General features: G+C 44.7%; 1 protein-coding gene across 1 annotated transcript in view; it reads right to left on the bottom strand.

Moving 5' to 3' along the window:
• Positions 1-3,733: 3,733 nt before the first annotated feature.
• cUnh10orf90 (chromosome Un C10orf90 homolog) overlaps positions 3,734-25,348 on the bottom strand; it is a gene marked incomplete at its 5' end in the record, with an annotated part of 36,948 nt that continues 15,333 nt past the window's right edge. The window contains 8 exons of the mRNA XM_080789335.1: positions 3,734-3,875; positions 11,378-11,477; positions 14,158-14,221; positions 17,266-17,413; positions 17,699-17,743; positions 19,386-19,534; positions 21,499-21,627; positions 23,842-25,120. Of these exons, the coding sequence (XP_080645461.1) occupies positions 3,837-3,875; positions 11,378-11,477; positions 14,158-14,221; positions 17,266-17,413; positions 17,699-17,743; positions 19,386-19,534; positions 21,499-21,627; positions 23,842-25,120 (1,953 nt within the window). The 3' untranslated portion in view covers positions 3,734-3,836. The remainder of the gene's footprint in view (positions 3,876-11,377; positions 11,478-14,157; positions 14,222-17,265; positions 17,414-17,698; positions 17,744-19,385; positions 19,535-21,498; positions 21,628-23,841; positions 25,121-25,348) is intronic.

The raw sequence follows: 25,348 nt of genomic DNA, 5'->3' as shown, positions 1-25,348 counted from the left end.
CTTTTTGTAAAGGTGATGTTTTAACCCTTGCAGCGCTGCAGGGGAGGATGAGAGGGTTATAGAGGAGGATGTAGGCAGGAGATGAGCACCAAGCCTCCCATCTGCTGCAAGGACTGACTCACTTCACTTATACTGTGGCAATATATGAACATCTAAACATACATGCTCTCCACCGTGGGGCTTTTGCAGACATTAAATATAGATGGGAAGAGAATAGTACGTGTGTGAGGAAAAAATGGAAGCGGGGTGTGTGTGTGTGTGTGTGTGTGTGTGTGTGTGTGTGCGTGCGTGCGTGTGTGTTAAAAACAATAAAAGGTGACTCAAAATAATACCACTTAAAATATAAAGCATTTTGAAGATTTATGTCACTTGAAATTGCATCCATGGAAAGGGACATCTGACAAACGTTTAAGCAAACCTTTAAAGGAGGAAGCGAGGCACTCATTAAAACGTCCTTATCTCTGGGCTCGCGTCGCCTAATCTATAGAGACATTTACAGTAAGCGGGCAGAGAAGCAATTATCGGGCATCAGTGCTTGTTATTTACGCAGACTCTGGTTTGCTTTGTCTTCTGAAAAGACACTATAGAGAGATTTAAGCCGGACACCCGGGAAAACCATTTGCACAACGATTACAGATGGATAGATAGAACAGACTCTGAGATGATCCTATAGACCAAACGAGTTATAGAATGGGGGTGGCAGTGGGGGTGAAGTCACAATGTGAACATAGGAGTTATAGAATGGGGTGGCAGTGGGGGGTGAAGTCGCAATGTGAACATAGGAGTTATAGAATGGGGGTGGCAGTGGGGGGTGAAGTCACAATGTGAACATAGGAGTTATAGAATGGGGGTGGCAGTGGGGGCGAAGTCGCAATTTGAACATAGGAGCTGCTGTGCTCAAGCCGTGAATGATTCCAAGTGCAAACATTCGCACATTTTCACTTTTAACCCATTTTTGGCGGGAACCCCTTTCGTGTTTTAAGCATTATGTTATGCTTTAGCTATTGAAAAATAGCAGATCTACAAGCTCATAGCGCGCCACCGAGTGGCGCGCTACGAGCTTGTAGGTCTGCCATTTTTGAAAAGCCGTGAAAATGTGACGCAAATCTTTGAATATATATTTCAGAGAGAATATTTTTAACTAAAATATTTGCTTCTGGGGAGGTCCCTGGAACTACATATTTTGAGATGGGGGTCCGTGGCCCAATAGAGATAATTCTGGGGGTCCTTGACATGAAAAAGGTTGAGCACCCACTGACACATAAAAAAATAGGATTTAGAAGCCTTTTTTCACCGACCTCTGTCCAAAATGCGTTAATTTGCGCTGGGCTCCATCAGCTGTCACTCTGCGGGCAGTCGGGGCACGTCTGCAGTGGCCCGGCCCCTCACAGCGCACAGATCTAAATCTGTGATGGCAGCTCATTCCATCATCGGACAAAGACAAAGAGACAAGGCCTTCTTTCAGATGGACACTGTCCATTAGCAGGGCTTCCCCCCCCGGCCCCCCCCCCCCCATCAGACCAGAGCATAGGGTCACATTCTTCCAGTGCCCTGTTAACAGTGGTGGAAAGTAACTAAGTAGATTTACTTTATACTGTACTTAAGTAACACTGTGAGGTTGTGAAGTACTTTACTTTACGGATTTCCAATTTCCAATACTATTACTTCTACTCCACTACATTTCAGAGGCAAATATTGTACTCCACTACGTTTATTTGAAAACTTAGTTACTTTGATTATTATTACAAAACATACATTAAACACTTAAGCTGAAAATAGCAGATCTACAAGCTCACAATGTCACAATCTTCATACAAGTGTTCCTGACCTCACTAATGATCATGATAAAATAGCAAAAAAAAGATCTACTCAGCCTGTGTCTCATAGGAGGGCTGTGGGCAGTTCAGAAACCCGTCCCGTCCGTGATATCATCGATGGGGAATCCAAGCTAATAGAAACTGCAGGCTTTCTAGTCCTGAAAAGTTGCAATGTGATAATGGAAGCAATGCATACATTGTACCATGTAGATTAGTCCTGCACTTTCTTTCTTATAACTGCAATGATGAGCCTGCACAAACAAGAATTTCACCCATGTTACTTGTAATGTGATGTGACAATAAAGTTTGATTCTGATTCTGATTCTGTTCTCACGATAATAAAAATCTAAATCATGTTTTAAAAAAATCTTGTTTAAAAAACTATCTTACTAATGATGATGTCACTGGTGGACGGGTTTCTGAACTGCCCTCAGCCCTCCTACAGACCGAGGAGAAAACAATTATTGTATCATGAACATTAGTGAGGACCACTTACTGTATATGAAGATAAATTGAAAAGAGGTCAAGTACATTTTGATGCCAATACTTTTGCACTCAAGTGCATTTTGAATTCCGGACTTTTACTGTACTTATTGTAAAGGCTAAAGTTCTACACTGCAGTAGTGATACTTTTACTTATAGGTAAAGCAATTGAGCACTTTTTCCACAACCGCCTGACTGTTAACGGCCGGCTGGCACAGAGCGGTGTCAGTGTCCTGGCCTCTTCTCTTCACCCCCATGATGTCCAAGTGTCCTGGCCTGCTTATCAGTGGATAAATAGGGCAACAGCTGAAGGCCGTTGCCCGTTGATGGTTCCCTGGCAGGGCCATGCTGGCTTGTGGTGGACTTTTTGTTTTTAAAATATGTTTTGCCTACTTACTAGGACCTTATAGCAGATCTGTAACTCTGAGAGTGTACGAATGGAACCAAATGTATCCTTATCCTTACGTGGTGGACATTTTTGTAAATAATTCAAATTAAATGTTTTGCCACGGACATACAAAATGAGCGGACAATAATATTACCAGAAACACATATAGTTGGCCTATACTTAGGACCATATAGGTCTGTAACTGTAACTCTGAGAGTGTACAGATGGAACAAATGTAACTCTCAGAGTTAAGGGGGTCCTTACCTTACAAATAAAACATTTGAGAACCCCTTGTACTAGTTGGACTCCTCCTAATGTGCCATAGTATATAGTGTCGTAAATCAGTGCCATACATATTCTGAAGAAAATCTGGAGTCTTGGCATTTAGTAGGTAGTTGGGTCTTATCTTATGACCAAAATAAAAACCTTATAATGGTGTGTAAAGCAGAAAATCTAAACTTGCCACGGACAAGACCATGAAGTCTTTGCCATGCACGGACACATCTGTGAGCGCGCCCCGGCCGCTATACAGTAAGTGCTTCTGTATATTTACGTTACAGCGAGAATATATACTGCTGCTCAGAGCTCTACTGTAACGGCAGCAGCTCGACAGCACCACCGCATCAAAGGATACAGATGGGATCATGGCTCGTGTAAAATCAATGGCGTCGATCATTCGGAATGGAATGGAACACTCGTGATGTCTCAGATAGTCTAGATTTGTGCGCTGTATAACCCATTCTGACCTGAGATCAGATTCATACCAGGTTTCCACTGGGACACACACTGGTCTGATTAACTCATTCTGACCTGAGATCAGATTCTAAAAAATGTCAGTCGTTCTTCGATTTTTCAAAAATAGCAGACCTACAAGCTCGTAGCGCGCCACTCGGTGGCGCGCTATGAGCTTGTAGATCTGCTATTTTTCAATAGCTAAAGCATAACATGATGCTAACACCAAAACAGGTTCCCGGTCAGAATGGGATAATGGCGTGTTGCTGATATATGCGGTGTCTATTGTTATATTAGTGCTGATCTATGCCCTTATAGCTCTCATACTGTATAGTTCATGTCGTCATGTCTCTGCTCGGCACATAGGGAAGACATCTCGTATAGCCTTATTGAAGATTCCACCCCTCAGCTTCACTTCAGTCGCTGGTCCTTTGAAGAATCTGATCCAACAGTTTCTGCAAAGGAGAAAAAAAGCACAGTTCTTCAGACACATGCAGTGCAACGCATGCCTGATGATAGACAGACAGTCAGAGAGGCACGCGCGCACGCAGAGCCTGTGCCCATTTCACACACACACACCCCATATCTCTCCCTTAGAGCCTCAGCCAGGCATCACTATATTATCCAGGTACCATGGATTCAAATACACACTCAAGAACTCAACTCAATAAGAGCACAAATGGAAACAGATGGCTCCCCAAAAAAAAAAGGTATTTTGTTTTTGTACATTCAGTCAAAGGGACATTTCACTGCTGGAAGAAACTGCAGTCACTCAACATTAATAGTATATACTGTAGTAGATCAATAACAGTAGCACAATTTGAAATGTGCACCCTCTATGGCCAGGAAAAGAATGAAGTCTGTGTCTTAGGATGGCTGAATTCCTACAATGACCATAATGCTTTGGTGCACTGCCCCTCCTGGTGGAGAGGGAGGAGGCTGTGTGGAGCTTTACTCTAAGGTGTGGAGGTGTGACTTCACTTAAATGTAGTTCAGGAAGGAAGTGAGACCACATTTTCATGAACATGGCGTCATGACTGAAATATCTAAAATAAACCCCCAGGAAAGTGTTTCTTCATTATTAAAATAAGAAGAAAAGAAAATGGGTCATTCTGATTTGATACTTCATTCCAGTATTTAGATATTTGATATTCAGTTCATCTGCCACGCCCCCTTCCGGTACAAACCCTGTGCAACTTCAAACTCAATTTGATCCATGATAGATAGCTTCATTGAGAAACCCAATTGGTTCTGCATGGTGACTCATATTGCCATCAGATACGTGAGGGGGGATGTGTGTGTTTTTTCAATTACTTTTTTCATATATTTTTAATAATTTTCAGGGTTTTCATCATGTTTTCAATCACGTATATAGGAGGGCAGTATGCGTCACCAGAACCAAGGCCAATGTGTTTTAGATGAATCTAACATGGTTAGAGTTTGACGTTACAATGGGTCTAGCTAAAATGAATATCAAATATCTAAATGTTGAATCGAGCAATTTAAAAACTGTCTGGCGTGTTCTCAACAAAAGCCATGGGTAGTAGACTCCTTTTAATACTCTATGGTAGTAGACAATGAAATGACATTTTTTGGAAAGTGCAATATCCCAATGATATCGGTGTTGTGAGAGTCTAATATATTATATAAGCTCACGAGGTCAGTGTGAGCTTCTTGTGGATCGATCGGCTGGCTGGCTGTCTCAGCTGTGTTTTCTGTACATTCTGTGAAAGTTCGTTGCAACTTGCAACATTTTCGTCTAAAATGACGAAATGAATTGAAAGAAAGCACTGTGCACACTGAGGATGTATTTATGTGTAGACAGAGAGAGAGAGAGAGAGAGAGAGAGAGAGAGAGAGAGAGAGAGAGAGTCATAGAGAGCAGGGACGTTCAGAGAGTGTTAGAGGAAGGGGCTGAAATCCCGTCTAGAGGGCACTTTTGGACAAAAATAGCGAAAATAGCAGATCTACAAGCTCTCAACGAGTCGCACTGCGACGCGTTGAGAGCTTGTAGATCAGCTATTTTCGGGGCGCAACCCAGCACTCTTTAGCTAGTGGAGATGCAGGGTGTACCACATGGATTTCTAAACAAATTAGTGCAACGCTAAAAATGCTGTGTTCAAGTTCAGGAGACTTTGGGAAAAAAAGCAATTCTCCCCGAATGCTGCAGCCTTCCGGCATGGCATGGAAAGGAGTGGCATTTAGTATTTCTTCCACTATAGTAAATGCTGCATTCATGGTCTGGAGAGGGCAGTTGTTTTATACAGACGGGTAAAAAGGGCAGGGGCTGATCAAGCCCCCTTTGATGTATAATGTGTGCACGACCCTGAGAGTCGAGAGCCAGCCATGCCCACAGCGGGCAACCTTCTCAGCTCCACCATCCGTGTCTGCGTGCAGAGGTTGTGTGCCAGCCCAGGGTCTCTACTAACCCATTCTAGGCGGGAACCCCTTTTGGTGTTAGCATTGCGTTATGCTTTAGCTATTGAAAAATAGCAGATCTACAAGCTCGTAGATCTGCTATTTTTGAAAAATCGAAGAACGACTGACATAGAAACATAGCTTTTTCAGAAAACTGTCCGTATGTAGAAGACATTTTTAGAATCTGATCTCAGGTCAGAATAGGCTAAACTAAAGCTGTGGCAGGGCTATAGCCCTGGTGCCACATCCCTTATCTGTTGCCTCTGCAGCAGTGTGGGCGAATTGGGAGCATGTTCTGTTCTTTTCTCTGTGCAATGAATGCATGATGCTCCGCTCCCACTCTCTCCCACTCTGCAGCTCCACTGAATGAATGGTGGCAGGGCAACTATACTATAGTCTACTATAGAGCAGTAAGGGCCAAATCCATCTGGCTGCAGTGAAGAGCCTTTTGTTTCTCACCAGCAAGCAACATTGAACCCGTACACACCCTTAAGACAATGACACTGTTCACACACACAGTCTCTCTGCACAAAACGACAGAGAGAGAGAGAGAGAGAGAGAGAGAGAGAGAGAGAGAGAGAGAGAGAGAGAGAGAGAGAGAGAGAGAGAGAGAGAGAGAGCTACTGTGTGTGTGTGTGTGTGTGTGTGTGTGTGTGTGTGTGTGTGTGTGTGTGTGTGTGTGTGTGTGTGTGTGTTTGTGTGTGTGTGTGTGTGTGTGTAGAGAGATGAATTGAATTGAATTGAATTGAATCGAAACGATCTCCATAATTTAATTGAGAGAGAGAGAGAGAGAGAGAGAGAGAGAGAGAATCTATCAAAAGCAGATTCCATTCTTTAGGACGAGATAATTAAGGCAACACACCATTGTACACAAAGAGCACATACACACACACTGAACAACACACCGTTGTACACAAAGAGCACATACACACACACATCAGAACACACCCATGCCTGTGTTTTACCTATACTGAGATATCCTTAACACACATCAGTCCCTGGGAAGAGATGTGAGGAGGGACATGTATGTATGTTAGCAGTGACCTCTAGTGGATGGTATGAGTCATTACTCCTGTTCATGAACATTTCATGCATTCAGTAGCAATTTCTTACTGGGGAAATTAAAAGCAGGCATTTTCAGTACTTTAACTCAAGTACAAATTTGACCGAGCAACTTTCAACTTGTAGTTGAGCAATAGTTGACCAGGATTATCTATACTTTGACTCAAGTATTGGAATTGATTGAGTACTTTGACCATCCACGGCATGCATCAGTTATCGCCGACTAAACCGATGACGAAACATTTTTCACTGACGAAAACTGAATAAAAACTAAACTAAAAGCTATGATGACTAAAACCAAGACTAAATATATTGACAATTTCGTCAATTCCGAATTGATGAACAGAGCGGGTCGGTCAGCCCAACAGGAGATATTCAATTATATACACAAACTGTATCTTGTCCAATCTGTACAGTACGGTGGAGCACTGCAAACCGATATAACTTATACAACTGGGACGATTATATTTGGTCTCCCTGCTCTTCTATTGAGACAGATCCTGTCATATCCTGTGTCTAGGTTGGCCTTGCTTTGACACAATCCTGTTTGTGGTTTGACACAAATATTGAAAATATCCCCCCCAGACCAGGCAGGCTGTATAGAGTCCTGACGTCACTCGCTCATCCCCTGGTTCTGCCTGGTTCACGCCACGGAAGTAATTTCTCTATGGGGTTCATCATAAAATCGTTTCATATAAGCATTGTGGTCCAAAAATAAACAGGCTGTCTCTGCGTTATTGCCAGGGAGGTGTCCCTGTATTGTTTGCGACAGTCAGTCACTCATATATGATACAGTCTGTTTCTAGCGAAAATGTAACTAATTCAGTAGCAGTAACAATAGCGTTTTCTCTCAGTCAGTTGATTCTTCATATCCATATGAGTGAAACGGCCGGGATGACATGTTTATTTTTCAAACACAGTTCTTATATGAGGCGATCTAAAATGCTCCTATGGGGATTATTACAATGCAAATAAAAAGTACATGAACGCGTGGATTTGCGGCCTCTACCGATATTGACGTCAGACTTCGGTGCTCTATAGAGAGTATGCACATACATCACTTTTCCAAACATATAGACTATGTGGCAAAACATATTATTATTCATTTTTTTTAAATAAAATACATATTACCCACATAAAACCCCCAGGAAAGTGTTGTCTCCCAAACATCATTAAAATAAGATCTGGTTGGTTGCAAAAGGGGTGAAGTGGACCTTTAACACAACTGTCCTTGGCAAGATATGCATGGAGATGCAGTGACCTCTTGTGGCGGATGACAGCAATTGCTCATGTTCATGAACATTTTCTCAGTGGGCCTACTTTCCTATTGTAAAAACTCCAGACAAACTAAAAACATGCTTTATAATATCAAACCTGACAGACTGTCACCTGACATGGCATACAGGCGTACTGTACACTATATAATAATACTGCTAAAAGACAAGCTACTGTACGACCGTCCAGGCGGTGGCTCAGGGTGTAGAGAATCAGAAGGTTGTGTGCACACTGCACACCAGTGTTGTTTTTGGCAGCAAATTTAGACTTTAGTTTTAGTCATATAGTCTCTTCAATAGTTTTCATTTAGTTTCAGTCATATTTTAGTCACCTGGAATGTTTTAGTCTAGTTTTAGTCGACTAAATATCATATCAAAAAACAATATTAATTTGGGGTCCATATATATATATGGACCCCAAATTAATATTGTTTATATATATATATATATATATATATATATATATATATATATATATATATATATAAAGCATTTAAAAGAAAAGGCCATCCAGAAAAGTGACATTCCACCCATCCCACTATGCTGACTCAGGTTGTTCTCTTAATGACAGACACTGAGGTGTCCAGTCTCTCACATAATGACAATCTTTTCAATTAACCCTAATTGTCTCTCAGTGACCCCCAGGCTATTATTGTAAACTTAAAATTGTAAAGCTATATTAACCCTAATTTAATAGTCTTTCAAGTCCATCAAATATAAGAAAAAATTTTGAACTTGGCTTTACTCTGTTAATAGTATAAGCTTGTACAATATTATAGTATAAGCTTGTACAATATTACAACTGTATATATATAGCCTACATTCCCCATTTTCAAATGTTTTTGAGGGGCGCCCCTCCTATGTCCAACATTGAAGACAAAAGTGTGTAAAGTGTAAACACAAACATATATACGAGATATAAAAGCTCACAGCATGTCACTTCGTGCCGTGCTGCAAGCTTGTACATCTGCTATTTTTGAACATTTTTGAAACATCTTTAAAGTGTGAGAACTACTGATTTAGAAGGCATCTGTAGAATCTGCCTTAGTATAGGTCTTAACGGATGAAGAGCTTGTTTGACTAAACAATAACTACATTGGATCCATTGGAACAAAGGTTATTTGTTTCTCCTGAATATCAGTAACTGTTTTGGACATACAAGGTTTCATGGCGGACAGCAAACGCTATGCTTCTGTTAGCACACAGCATTACAGTTTACAGGCCATTAACCATGAGGGAGACCTTATTATTTGTTTTTTGTTACCGACGACAAAACCACACTTTATGTTTACGGAGTGGCTCTGTAGGAAGCGAACCTTCTAGAAGAGAGTGTGTGTGTGTGTGTGTGTGTGTGTGTGTGTGTGTGTGTGTGTGTGTGTGTGTGTGTGTGTGTGTGTGTGCGTGCGTGCGTGCGTGCGTGCGTGCGTGCGTGCGTGCGTGTCACCCGGGAGGTTAGACAACAACACACTCCATATTTAGGATTAAAGTAGCTGCATTCTAATGGTTATGGGTGAGTCATGGTGACATGACCCAGTCAAAGAAAGAAAGTTACTATATTTACCCAGGGTAACTGGACTAAGCTCAATAACTTGTTTACAGCCAGGCCCTGCTCATAGAACATTTCATGGTAGGGGTTCAATGCCTTGTCCAAGGGCACTTCAGCGGTGGCAACTTTAACGTGCCGGTCCGGGGATACGAACTAGCTACCTTCCGATATCAAGACCGCTCCGCAAACCGTTCGGTCACCGCTGCCCCAGAGGTCAGAGGTTCGCCCTCCCTTAGATTTTTGTTCGTTTTTTATTTTTCACTTCAGTTAACTAAAACCTTTTTCCAATTGTAGTTTTAGTTTTGTAGTTGATCTACACTGTACCTGTACCTGAATGAAACAAAGGCTCAGAAAGAAAGAAAGAAAGAATGAAAATAAGGGCAGTGTGTGTGTGTGTGTGTGTGTGTGTGTGTGTGTGTGTGTGTGTGTGTGTGTGTGTGTGTGTGTGTGTGTGTGTGTGTGTGCTTTTCTAACAGAGGCACTCAGGGACACTGTCAGCCTCAAACAGTCCAGTCCACTGCTTCTTAGGGAAGAAGAAGACACACTCAGTAGAATGGACTAGAGAGTCCACTGTGTGTTCTGAACACACTTCAGTGAGCTCAGCACACAGACAGTACAGCAGCTCTGAAACCATCAATCTACCAGTGGTGGGAAGTGGGAACCAGACAGAGCCATAGATTTCTGGGAGAACCCAAGCCCAACTCATAGAACTGTACAAGAGGCAGATGCTTAAGAGAGCCTCCTCCCTCTTGGAGGTATCGGATCACCCACTTCGTTCTGAGTTTGAACTGTTGCCCTCAAGTCGTCGGCTGAGGGTGCAACGCCACAAAGACTAATCGGTTCAAACTATCCTTTGACTCCCGGCTGCTATTCAACTGCTGAACAGCAGATAGCCCTTTATTCTTGCCTCTTTGCACATACTGCCCACTAGTGCACTTTTGCTGACTTTGCTACTATTGAATGTCATGAATTCTCAGTCTGTCTCTATAGTGCCCTGTTCTTAGATCTTAGTCTTGTATTGAATGTTGTTTGTTGTGTGTATTTTCTTACTATGATCTGGCTGCAAACCAATTTCCCGCAAGGGACAATAAAGCTAACCTTGAACTTTGAGAGTATAGACAGAGTTATGACAAATTGTTATGCAAATTGTACAATTGCACTTACTTACTTCCTGTATTTTGTGAGGTCAATGCTTTGCACTTTCACTCAAGTAAAAGTTTGAATGCAGGACTTTTTTTTATTTATTTTTTGCCCACGATTTTGCAACCGTACTTTTACCGTAAGTGAATTGAGAAGTGAGTGGTGCAACTCCGTGTGGGGGTCCCCGGGGGGGTCCCCGGAAGTTCCAGGCCCACAGGAACAGCCGCCCCATGTCCGAAACGGACCAGAAATGACACAGTTACCGTGTGGGGGTCCCTCTACTGTACTGTACTGTCACTGTACTGTACTGTCACACCCAAAATCATCATATATACAGTTAATAAGTGTGTGTATGTTAGGCTGCGTAACAGTGACACAGCCAGCCAGCCAGCCAGGGACACACAGACAGCTATAGCTGTCTATAGCTGTCAAAAATCAGAGTACCTCTTCCACCACGGGCCACGGCTGTTTACACTACAATATCACACATTGAATATGTATCATTGACATTACATTACCTTCTTGAAAAGCTCCACTCGCTGTCTGTTGGTCAAATAGAGCTCTCTCTTCTTCTCCGCCTCCCTCTTCCTCTTCACCTCCGGCAGACTGTTATGGAACCTGTCAGTCATACAGACATGTCGATGATTACAGTTAAACCGCAGCGAGTGGTGTGGGCATTTCTGACAGCATAATACAGTAGCAGTGCTTTTCAAACATTGTCATGTCAAAGGACCTCCACATTGATATGTATTTGGCTACAGCCTACATACAACAACATATAAAATAGGGCAGTCAGTGGTTCTCAATCTTTTCAGGCCATGGCATATTGAAATAATCATATTTTGCGGTGTCGCCACAACCGGACAAGCACTTGAAATTGTAGGAGTTGAGGGCGGCATTACATTTTCTTTGACTAAGCTCCACTGATGAATGAATATATATTGTGAAAATAGCTGATCTACACGCTCACAGTGTTTGCCTCTTTCTTACAGCATATTATTTGACAATTAGGCCAATGTTTGACCAGTATTTATAGTATAGTTTGTTTGATTTATTTTGATGTACAATTTAATAAATTTATTTTTAGGTCTTAAAAGTATTTAAATTGTCACTTTACTCGACTGTCACCATGGGGACCTCCCAAAAAGGTCATGCGAGAGGTCCCAACCCACAGATTGAGGACCACTGAAATAGGGCATAGAAGTAATCAGCAATGATATACTACTCTATACTGTATGGGCCTACAGCAGAGGTCTCTATACTGTATATGGGCCTACAGCAGAGGTCTTCAACTCTGAAAGACAGATGAAGCAGGGACCCCCCCCCCCCCCCCCATTTCATATTGTATAAAATTGTGTCGAAGATTACAACTTTTCATAGGTTTTAAATAGATGTCTTCATAGACTTGTTTGACAGCACTATCATCAGTGTATGGTGGATTCACGTTAATGTGTATTTTCTATTTTCTGACATTTAACCACTTAACAAAAACTTTCACTAGTCCTGTACAATTAGAAATATCAGGCTCACAACATTGAGCTTGTAGATCGGCTGCCAGAACTGCCACGAGAACTGCACTTGAAGCTCCCCCTTTATTCATTGAATTCTGAAAATGAGTGTAATATAATGGGTCCATCATGTACACGCACGTCACTGACTAAAGTGATCTAGATTATATGGAAAAAGACATCAGTAAATAGGGCTGGAGAATTGTGGTTGAATAGCTTACTATTCAACCACAATTTTCCAGCCCTATATTTACTGATGTCTTTTTCCATATAATCTATTCTAGATCAAAATGCACACTTTAGTCAGTGACGTGCGAGTACATGATGGACCCATTATATTACACTCATTTTCAGAATGACAGCTCATGGGCAGCTCAGCAGTGGCTCAGGGGGTAGAGTGGCCACTATCAGTTCGATTCTGAGCTCCTCCAGAGTTAGTGTTGAAGTGTCCTTGAGGAAGACTCTGAACCCCGAGTGCTCCCGATGAGCAGGTTGGTGCCTTGCATGGTTACCTCCGCCATCTGTTTATGAATGGGTGAATGTAATGCGCAATCTATGTAAAGCACCTTGGAAGGTGCTATATATATATAAATGCACCATTTACCAGCTGTGCATGCATGGCTTTGTGACAGAAGTCCATCCCTGATGCAGTGATGTTTCCCTCTTGACATTTTATCACTGATATCTTTTTATACGTGTCACCGAGTAAGATAGGATGCAATTTGTCTAATTGCATCATGCAGTACATCTATGGAAACGCACGCACGCACGCACGCATGCACGCACGCACGCACGCATGCACGCACGCACGCACGCACGCACGCACGCACGCACGCACGCACGCAAATCAACTTGCTATGAAATGCATTACAGAAGAGTTATTATTGAAGTCATAAAATAGCCATCGTTCCTAATGCCATCCATCAACACCTACAGTAATGTGTTTTCTCTGAGTGCTGCAGTTTGTACAGTTTCCCCTCGGAGTGCGGCACAACCTGACCTAACATTGTGTGATATCATTGTACATTTACTGTAGTGTGTGTGATATCATTGTACATTTACTGTAGTGTGTGGAGAGGAGAGGAGAGGAGACAGACCAGACTGTGAAAACAAGCAGACGAGAGGTTTGAAGGAGCAGCAAGTCTTGGATCAACAACAACACAAACTATAGCCCAACAGGATCTATAAGCTGACGGCATGTCGCCGTGACCTTCTTAGACCCAAGGCCGATTCTACAAATGCCTTCTAAATCAGTATAGTTGTTATGCCGTCAAGATTTATTTTTTAAATAGCAGATACACAAGCTCGCAGCACGGCACAAAGTGACGCGCTGACGAGCTTGTACAACATCTTGTACATCTGCATAGTTTTGAAATATAAGATGACACACGTTTAAACGTTTTCCCGGGCCGGTTTTAATGGGGTGTCAAGCATATTTTGATGCTACTTAAACAGTGTTTTAGCGTACAAATTATTTGATATAATGTATACATACTGTATGAAAAATAGGTCATACTGTAGATTCGGGGTATTGCTATACTTTTACTTAAGTACACAACAATTAGGAGTACTTCTTCATCCACCCCTGCAGCATATAGATGTGATTTCACATTTCGAGAGAGATGTGACGCTGATAAGGGCGTGTGTGTGTGTGTGTGTGTGTGTGTGTGTGTGTGTGTGTGTGTGTGTGTGTGTGTGTGAGAGACGTGTGTGTGTGTGTGTGTGTGTGTGTGTGTGTGTGTGTGTGAGAGGAGACACGTCTGACAAGGAGTTTGAGAAGACGGACTCACCTCTGGGATCTGAGCGGCGTCTCTCTTCCCGTAATGGCTCTATCTCTGTCTCGCGAAAGGTTATCTGGAAGTGTGAGAGAGTTCATACGCACGCACACACACATGTGCACACACACATTTGCGCACACACACACACACACACACACACACACACACACACACACACACAGACACAGACACACACACACACACACACACACACACACACACACACACACACACACACACACACACACACACACACACACACACACACACACACACAAGGCTTAAAGGCAGTGAATCACTTGGGCTTTTCCTGGCATTTGAAAAGATTGACTGACACTCTTATCAAGAAATCACTGTGTAACACATCCTATACTGTGTACACAGCAGACAGGAGATGTGCGTCCATGCGTGCGTGCGTGCGAGGACATTTAATGTCATTATTTTTGTACATGTTCTTCATTAAGGGAGCTCATAGCCAAAGTTCAGGAGCATGGCCACACCTCCAACGCAGCTACCTCCACCTCCTATCAAGCCACCTCCAATCGGGTCACCTCCACTTGTATATATAAAGCCCATCCAACCCCCGGTTCTCCCTCAGTTCTCGCTTTCGTCATCCCACCCCCTCACCCTAATTCTCATCCTACTCCCTCTAACATATCCTAAACAGATCCCTAAGGAGGGTCTGACGTGCCTCGGGAGCATGCCGGATCCCAGGAAGCTTCCCCACCTCGGCTCAAATCCCAGACGCTCAGGACCTCTGAGGAGGATATCTTCATTAGATATTGGATGGAGCCCGCACACCACAGGTATAAGAAAGACGTTCTTTATGTCAGAATTTTCAATAAAGAACGTCTTTTCTTGTACCTGTGGTGTGCAACAGGGCTCCATCCAATATCTACTGAAGTTTCTTTAGTCCAGCACCTAGCCTGTCGATGTGCGTATTCTACGTCCGCTCTGAGGATATCTTCATTAACACCAAAGTCAAAGTGGCTACCAATACAGTCCTCAAGACCTCTGAGGAGGACATCTTCATTAACACCACACACGTACTAGGACTGGACCTTATTAGATTTGATGAGAAAGCATGGCACTAAAACTGACAGGGGCGGAGGATTGATTTACGCTGGCCTTCACCGCTCTGCCTGCAGCTGAAGTGATTCCACTCCGCCTACTGGAACGAGTGGTGGACAAAGTACTCAACCCGTCAGTTCTTCAGTCAAAGTAATATACACATAAAGTATACCTATTACTCAACTAGTGAATGTTGCTCATTAAAATGTGTACTTGTAAACACTTCTGGGGTCAATTTAATGTCTACTCTAGCTTTTGTGTGTACCTCAGGCAGTTTGTTTCTTGAGTCAATATTTAGGTGTTTGAATGTATTATGTATTATATATTCACTTTAACGGCCCCCCTTCGTATACACACTAAATTTTAACCACGTTAGATATCATTGAAAACGTCCATCCGTGCGTTCTGACTGATTTTGTCCTTCTAATGCGTGAGCGGGCTGTGTTTTTGTCTATATATTTTGGAAAACAACAAATAAAAAATAAAAAGTACATACTGTGAGATGGAGGATGACTGATTTAAGCAGTCCCACCTGGCCTGAGTCAAAATAGAACTGGACTCAGAGCTGGGTGTGGCTGCGCACCTGTTGTGCATCATGGACTTGATCAAGGCACAACAGGATAAATCAGTCATCTCCACAAACACTCAGGAGAGAGCCTCTGTCTGGACAGTGGAGAGCTATCGCCTCTCCTGTGTAAAATGTCAAAATGTGACGGACTATAGTCACTACCCAGGGGCAGGGCAAGGAAGGACACAACACAGGCAGCTTCCTTAAGTAGACTGGTTTATTCCTCCATGTGCAAGGAATATACACAACATATGATATGACTCTTTACACAGGGAAGCTCCCCACTGTCCGGACAGAAGCTATCTTTTTAGTGTTTGTGGAGATGACTGATTTATCCTGTTGTGCAGTGGCGTGCACAGACATTTAGAGGGGCAGGTGCTCAAGTGAAAGAAAAGGGCACCTTGTGCAGCGCGTGGAACCGGCCGGTTGCCTTAATAGTGTGAGATTTATAGATTGTGGGACCGAAATAATATATTAGAAGATTTTTATCAATAATTGATCCAGTCAATGTCCATGAGTCCATGAGTCATCAGTCATCCTCCATCTCACACATACCGGTAATTAAAACACTTTATTGAAAGAACACAGGCCACTCACACATTAGAGGGACAATATCAATCTCCATAGTCCAGGGACTGGTGAAATTAAATATTGAATCAAGCAATTTAAAAACTGCCTTGGGTGCATACACAGAAAAGCCAGAGTAGAAGATGAGCAGTTAAAATAACCCTAAAAGTGAAATACCCCTTTAACTATTAAAGACATGGCATTATCAATTCTTCCTGGGTGTAGTTTGGAGGCACGGACAGCAGGGGGCAGCGATAACTGTAAAATCTCTTCATACTGTAGTATTTTTAAATCTCATCAGATTGAGCAACACACACACACACACACACACACACACACACACACACACACACACACACACACACACACACACACACACACACACACACACACACACACACACACACACACACACGACAGCGAAATAAATAACACCCCAAGGTCACGCAGATATTTCTAAAATCGCCTAGTTCCATACATTGTTGGCACTGAATATTCATCATTATTAATCCACAGCCAAATAAAAAAATGTGATCTCCCTCCCCCTCTCTCTCTCTCCCCCTCCTCCCCCCCCCTCTCTCTCTCTCTCTCTCTCTCCCCCCCTCCCCCCCCCTCTCTCTCTCTCTCTCTCTCTCCTCCCCCCCCCCCCCCTCTCTCTCTCTCTCTCTCTCACCCCCGTATATTTATCTCAGTACTGTATCTGTCACTCCCCCAGCTCTCTCTCCACCCACCCTGCAGTAGGCCTACAGTGACAAATTGAAAGACAAGAGCGATCAACAGGCAGTAAGTAAGTATGTTTGCGTGCGCGTGTGTGTGTGTGTGCGTGCGTGCTGGCACACAGCCAGTGCAGCTGCACAGAGACAACAATGCGTGGCACACAGACAGTGGGTGAGCGGGGTGAGGTGGTACGGTACCAGTCTGAGCAGCGTGGTGCCCGCGGGGGGGATGATGGCGGCCTGCCTTATTGGGCCCCAGTATGGCGTCTGAGCGCGGCTCCAGCGACACCGCCGCCTCCCTCCTCCTCCTCGCCTGGGTCTTCTGCTCCAGCTCTCTGACTCTGCCCTGCCAGGAGAGGGTTTCATTGGTTGATACTGAGTACTTTATTAACAGTTTGCAACAAACTAAAAAAGAGCACAGGAAAGTGTAGTTCAATGCAAGGTCTGGTAACGGTAACTAAAAGATGGATGTACAGTAGGAGGGGCTAGCGCCCCTCAAATACTGAAACAAACCGGGACCCTTGTTCGTTTAAATCCGATATATTTTTTAAATACAGTAGTGGAAAGTAATTAAGTACATGTACTGATATAGGCCTATATACTACCGCAGTATGGGTATGGTTTACTGTACCTGGGAGCGACTGATGAAATCTGGCCTGGACTTCTCCAGAGCTTCCTGCATGCCAAAAAAAAAGGAAGAAAAATCAGACCCGTCTGAAATGAGTGGTGCTGTTGGGCCTGTGCTGTGTATATCTATGGTGTACTGCCCTGTGTGTGTTTCTCCCACAGATCATGTGGGCGTCAGCCCACTTGAGACTCCTCATTAGGTGCATTAGGAGCACCTGGCCAGTGGAACCTCTATAAAATAGGGCTTAATTGCCATCTGTCTCCCTCTCCAGATGATGATAGCACCCTTCTGTTTGTGCCCCTTTACTGTTTGCACACTACAACACACCTTCACCATATAGGCTACTATCCACACTGACACCACTGATCTTACTGACTTCCACATCTCATACATTCTGTAAAGCATTCTTCATATATTAAGTTAATATTAGTTACCTTTTGTAAATAAACTATTATTATATTTTGAACACTGCTACTGCGTCCTCCTCAATGTGTCATGGCCCAACGGGCCGGGTTATGACAGGGTGACTATTAGTTGTCGGACTATTGGCTGTCAGACTATCTGTTGTCGTACTATTGGCTGTTGGGACTATTGGTTGTCGGACTATGGCTGTCAGACTATTAGTTGTAACTTGTCTGACTTTTGGCTGTCGGACTATGGCTGTGCACTGTGCTCTGTGCAGGTGTTAAACTCAGCTTCCCTGTACACAGTGTGAACAGCACCACCTTGTCACCTGTTGCTACCCGAAACAGACATAGGGACAGACAGACAGACACACATTGCTGGTCCACTCTCAAAAAGGGCAGAAAGATGCACCATGAAATAGTAATAAAGCACTTTCATGGCCTGGGCCGTGGCTCAGCGGTCCAGGCACCTTGACCGGTGCGGCATGCACCTGGTGGACAAACCAGTTTTTACCAGACAGACAACACAGGACAGACAATGCCAGAAGGAGCTGTTTGTAATGTACTGTAAACTGTACTATCACTGCACTTTAATGGAAGTAAATGAAAATCAAAACGACATTCAAACTGTGGACATTGATTCCTTTATTCTGTTATACATCCAAAGTCTCTGGGTGCATCAGTGGGTATGTTGGCTTAACCCATTCTGGGCGGGCACCCATTTTGGTGTTAGCACTATGTTATGCTTTAGCTATTGAAAAATAGCAGATCTACAAGCTCATAGCGCGCCACCGAGTGGCGCGCTATGAGCTTGTAGGTCTGCTATTTTTGAAAAATCGAAGAACGACTGACATTTTTATAGAATCTGATCTCAGGTCAGAATGGGTTAATCAGACCAGTGTGTGTCCAGTGGAAACCTCGTATGAATCTGATCTCAGGTCAGAATGGGTTAAGATAGAAATGTTTGGAAGCAACAAAAGAGCCACATAAACACTGTCTGCTTGCATAGGAAACTCTGTGGTTGTGCGAGAGCATCGGTGCTGGCCCATTTGTTACTGACAGGCTCATTCTGTCTCACCGACACACTGTGGTGTGTTTCGTAGAGCCTGAGAGGAAAAAGGGGAATAGGATACACATTGTCTATCACAGCGTGAAAGTATTCTGCATTGAATATTATGGCGAGAGTTTAATGTTCCTGTGGAGAGCATTAAGCCGTCAGCCTTATAGTCTCCCATCAGAAAGTTATACGGAGCGGAGGAAAGGAAAAGTTTGTCCAGAAAGCATACCTGAAGCGAAACAGCTGTGTCTGCTCTTCTGTTTGGATCAGGACTCAGGGGAACAAACCCGGCATGGGGCGGGTCGAGGTGGACTGTTCTCTGTTGGTCTGGCCTTTGAGCCGAGCGTCTGGCCTTTTCCCCGCTCCGAGCACATCCTGCTATGAAGACAAATAACAAAAACAATAACTATGTTGGGGCGAACACTCGCTGAAAATGTACGCAGATGTACAAGCTCGCAACGCTTGTAGCCATGGGGATCTATATTAAAATAAAATAAAAATATATATAAAACTGGAAGAAAAAAAAACACAACCCCTCACGCATCAGAAGAAAAATATTAGTCACCAGAACCACTGGCGTGTGTTTTAAATTAGTCTAGCACGGTTAGACTTGGCCAGCCCATGGCTAGAAATAAATAGCTAGGCCTCATAGGCACAAATTACAATTAACCCATTTTGGGGCGGGAACCCCTTTTGGTGTTAGCATTATGTTATGCTTTATAGCTATTGAAAAATAGCAGATCTACAAGCTCATAGCGCGCCACGGAGTGGCGCGCTACGAGCTTGTAGGTCTGCTATTTTTGAAAAATCGAAGAACGACTGACATAGAAACATAGCTTTTTCAGAAAACTGTCAGGATGTAGAAGACATTTTTTTGATCTGATCTCAGGTCAAAATTGGTTAAAGTTTGGTCTAGGGTGCATGGTCACTCCAAACTTTAATTCTGCCAATGCTTTTCAATGGGAACAGAGCTTTTTTTTCTTTTTTACATCCACAATTTATGGCAACAAACCCCTCAATTCCCATCGGCATTGGCAGAATATGCACTCACCATCACAGTTCGGTGTGACTGCACAGATAACAAAAAGAAGAGTTGCCAAATGGAAATTACACTTTTAATAATTAAAGTGTCATTTTCATTTGACAACTTTCTTCCCTCAATTATTTACATATAGCTTGGTTTCACTCCGTTGCGTGTAATTCACAGAGGGCCTTTCCACGGTAATTCACCGTAGCCTCGGTTTCAGGTCCGCCATGCACACCACATTGTTACCAATGAAACAAATGAACACAGTTTGTGAGAGAAGCAATTTCACTTCATCAATATTAATTCAATCATAGCCCACAGTGCACCTTTGGTCCTCTGCACTGCAGATATGCCTTTAACCCATTCTGACCGGGCACCCATTTTGGTGTTAGCATCATGTTATGCTTTAGCTATTGAAAAATAGCAGATCTACAAGCTCATATCGCGCCACCGAGTGGCGCGATACGAGCTTGTAGGTCTGCTATTTTTGAAAAATCGAAGAACGACTGACATTTTTAGAATCTGATCTCAGGTCAGAATGGGTTCATCAGACCAGTGTGTGTCCAGTGGAAACCTCGTATGAATCTGATCTCAAGTCAGAATGGGTTAACCCATTTAGGCCTGACGTTTCTGTATCAGTGGTGCTCAATATTTCACGCCAAGGACCCCAAAAACTATATGTAATATGCCTCCGCCCCCCCCCCATCAGGAAATATGTTGTTCCAGGGACCTCCCCAGAAGCAAAGATTTGAGTTAAAATGTTCACTCTGTAATAATATATATTCAAAGATTAGGAGGCACATTTTCACAATTTTTCAAAAATAGCAGACCTATACAAGTTCATAGCGTGGCACTCGGTGGCGCGCTATGAGCATGTAGATCTGCTATTTTTCAATAGCTAAAGTACATACATAACACCAAAAGGGGTTCCCGCCCAAAATGGGTTAATGTCTTTCTGACATTAGAATGTTAACCGTCTTCTGGTCAGTGGTGGAAGAAATTACTCTGTATCAAATACTGTTAATGTGAAAGTATAAAAACAAAAATAGTACCGCCATTAATATACTGTGTTTCATTTTATTTATTTATTTTCATGTCTGAAAAATGTGTCAAAATCTTTCATGGATAGCAGCTCAGTCACAACGTGTCGCATTGTGATAATAGCTTGTAGCTGCTATTTTTGAATAGCTAATGAGATGGAGTGGTATATAATCATCCAAATGTGAAAAGTGACTTTAAATAAAACTGTCAAATAGTGATAGTGTAGGCCTGCAGGGCCGTGGCTCAGCGGTTCTATTCAGTAATAATACTGAACCTGTGTTTCTCTGAGGCGATGATGATGATGTCACAGGCGGGTTGAGTCGTCGTTGGAGTTTGATGTTAGCGATGATGGCGGCCGCGTTGGCGGCCAGGATGTCCTCCGGCGTCTGCTGTTTGTCGGGATCTGAAACGCCAGAGAGAGAGATCTTTTAATCAGTGACTTCTTTAGAACACACTTGTGTGAGGAAAGGCTATGTCATCATCAAGGGCTGCCATCATGTGCTTGCTTCATGTTCTTCTAAGTCAGGGGTTTTCAACCGATTGTGAACCAGGGGACCACCACCTTGACTAAGAATCAACCTGGGGACCACCGTTGTGTTGCAATGGGATATAATCACATGACATGATTCTATGGGCACATGTCCTAATAATGATGACTCAATCAGGCAAGCTGGTACACTTACCCTTCTTGAGAACATTGACGCACTTCCACGGAACAGTGCACAAAAGGTTTAGTGCACTGTACAAAATACAAAATCTTCACTTTGCTACATTACTAAATGCATGGTCAGGGACCACATGCAACACCTTCACGGACCGCCAGTGGTCCACGGACCACCTGTTGAAAACCCCTGTTCTAAGTGACAGACTGTCATGGAAGTGCAGAGGGAAGAGGAAATGGATCTGGAACACAACACACGGACGACTGACTCTCTGCAATCACTTGATGATTGACTGGAGTGCATTAATGATCGACTGAACTGCATTAATGATGTTACCTAATACACAAATTGAACGTCGCTGTGAATATATCATGCTCTGCGATGCTCCTTCATCTGTATGTGTATGGCAAGGCAAGGCAAAACGTTTGTTTGTAGCCCATATAGCGATATAAGAAGAATAAATGTAGTCGGTTTCTGATTTGCTATCTCTAAATCAAACAGCACAATACGAGATACATGAGAAAACCTACAGTAAGACCAACATAATTGCAGTGAATTGAATACAATCTACTTGCTGGAGGCCTATCTGTGCTCTGACATAACCTATACATAACATTAAACCCGTCTTACACAATAGCCTGCCGTCGCGTTTAGAGGTAGACTTTCATCACGTCATGTTGAGTTGAAATCCTGTAGCCGTGGGCCATAGTAGTAATTAATAGATGATGCCCTTAATGGAAGCGATTAAAGAGTAATTAATAATTTCACACGCGGTGGCACCGCCGTGGCACAGCAAGATGAGATCTGGCATGAAGGCGCTCAGCAGGAAAGTCCATCGGATTACAGATACAGATCTGTGTCGCTTTTGGCTTTGAACGCGTGCAAGCCGTGCATATTTGTGGTGCTTTTAATAACAGCAGCTTGAATTGTCAGTAATGAAGATTATAAGGACACGCACGCGCGCACGCACACACACACACACACGTACGCACACACACACACACACACACACACACACAACACAGACATGCACGCACACACACGCACACACAACACATGCACACACGCACGCATGCACGCACGCACGCACACAGTCACACACACACACACACACACACACACCCACCCACACACACACACACACACACACACACACACACACACACACATGCTATGTATAGCAAATATTAGTAGTGCAGATGGTATTCTGACACAACCTGGATATGTTTCAAACACGGTTAGAGCAGCTCTTTGGAACTATTTGCCAGTAACGGAAAATAAAAAGAGGACTGCAGGGATTATAGATTATGCATGCAAAAGGCCATGTGGGGAAATGAAAGCAGGTGAAAACGAGAGTGTCTGTGGGTGGTGAAGGAGAGGCTGGGGAGTTGGGGGGGGCCGGGGGGGGGGGATGTTTTTTGACAAAGCAGCCGCCAACGCAGATATCTGCCGGAGCCAACGGCGGGCCGCGTTTCAATTACAGCCGCGGCGGCGGGATGAAAGTATCAGCGTCTCATCTCGACACAAACGTCAGTCAGAAGGTGAAGAGAGTGGAATCAACCCTGTGATGAGAGCAGTTGCATAATAACTTCAGGAGATGAAGCGCGTATGTGGAGGGGTGTACGCCAACGCGCGCGTGTGTGTGTGTGTGTGTGTGTGTGTGTGTGTGTGCGTGCGTGCGTGCGTGCGTGCGTGCGTGCGTGCGTGCGTGTGTGTGTGTGTGCGTGCGTACTCTTTCAGAAGACGCTTTTTTCCCCTTTTTTTTTTACTTCAGGCTTAAATGGGTTAATGTGGTGAGATGGGTGGGCCGTGTTGAGATGGGTGGGCCTTAATGTGGTGAGATGGGTGGGCCGCCAGCGCTTTTGAGATTTTCAGGTGGGCCCCGATTAAGACAATTAAAGGTTGGGAACCTCTGCTGTGAAACTTGGGATATAGATTTAAAAAAAACTCTATACCTGGACTCTTGATCAGAGTCAGAGGCGTGGACAGTGAGGGTCTGAGTGGCGTGTGGAGCCGCGGTGGCGTTCTCACGCTCCCATCTCCTCTGGGCTGATGTGTGCCTTCATGGGACGTCCCGTCGTGTCTGCTGGGGAAACCGCCGGCCGGACTCCCTGCAGAGTCCATGTCAGACTCCGGCCCGACACTCAGGCTCCTGGATATAGCAGGTCGTGCCACGTCGTTCTCCTCCCGGCTCGGCTCGGCGTGTCTGTAGACCCGGCCGTAGCAGCTCAGAGGTCTCACCGGGGTCTCACCGGGAGCCGTGGGGGAGAGCTCAGGGGGTGCAGGGGGCGCCTCTACGCCTGGCGGGACACTCACGTAGAGGCTCAGTGTGGACCGGTGCAACGTGTGTCCCTCGCTCTCCGGATCACTAAGGGCAAAAGAAGTGGACGTGTCTGTCGTCTCACAGGCCCAGCTCGTCCCCTCCGGTGACCCCAGTGAGCGACCCGAGGGCGTGGAGGAGTCGTCGAGTTCTGACGTACCCTGCAGGTCCCGCTGACGCCACACGCTGCAGTCCTCCCTGTACAGCCCCTCCGTGTAGCTGTGTCTGTAGTCCGGGGGGCCGTCAGGGGGCCCTGCTCCCACGTACGTCTCCCTGTGCTCCGTCGTCACTTTGATGATGGTGGCCTTCCTCCTCCGCACCAGCGTGTCGGGCGTGCGCGGGGGGTCCTTGTACGGACGGCTCTCTGCCTGCTCGGGGCTGCTCCGTGGGGGGCGGCTGGACGTCACGCTGTGCTCCGTCACTTTCACTATGGTGGCCTTCCGCTCCATGGTGACCAGGTCGGGGTCAGCTGGGCCCGCGGAGGAGGAGGGGCCGTCTGGGGGCAGCGAGATGGGTAAGCTGGACGACCGTGTTAGTACCTTCCTGGAGCTGATGGTGATGGAGGAGAACCCGGCGCTGGTCTGAGGGACCAGGGTGGCCACGGCGGAGCTCGTCTCCACGTGCGACGGCTGACAGCTTCTCTCCACTCTGTCCAAAGGGACGGTGGGCCTCACGGGCTGAGCCCCCCCTGATCTACACAGAGGGGCGTGTGGCCGGTACGGTCCGACGCCAGTGGACTCTGTACCCGTCGTGACGTCGACAGGAGGGCTCCTCCCGTTGGTATCAGGGCCGTCTCCGGGCTGACTCCTGGCACAGAGAGGTGGTGCCCTGTTGAAAGCCCAGCCCCTCTTTAGGGCCTGCCAGCCTAAAAGCCTGTCCCCTTCGCTCCTCGTCGAGGTTAACTTCTCTGGCACCTGAAGCAGCGGTGAGACAAGGAAGATCAATCACACAAAATGCACATTAAAATCAATGGCATTATTCCCTATAAACGCTCCCCCCTCTTGTTTTCGCTTAGCTATAACACCAACGCCATTAATCAGCAAGATTCATCTCCACTGATCGGCGGGTATGCGTGACAGCGCTCGCCGCTTCTACATGCAGCCGTTGGTGAACAAAAGAAAAGCTGCCATGTCACGCAGCAT

The sequence above is a fragment of the Protomyctophum bolini genome (genome assembly GCF_963924005.1).
Source record: "Protomyctophum bolini genome assembly, chromosome: 18".
Taxonomy (NCBI): domain Eukaryota; kingdom Metazoa; phylum Chordata; class Actinopteri; order Myctophiformes; family Myctophidae; genus Protomyctophum; species Protomyctophum bolini.
The sequence above is the reverse complement of the archived record's forward strand: the minus strand, read 5'-3'. Positions and strand labels throughout refer to the sequence as shown.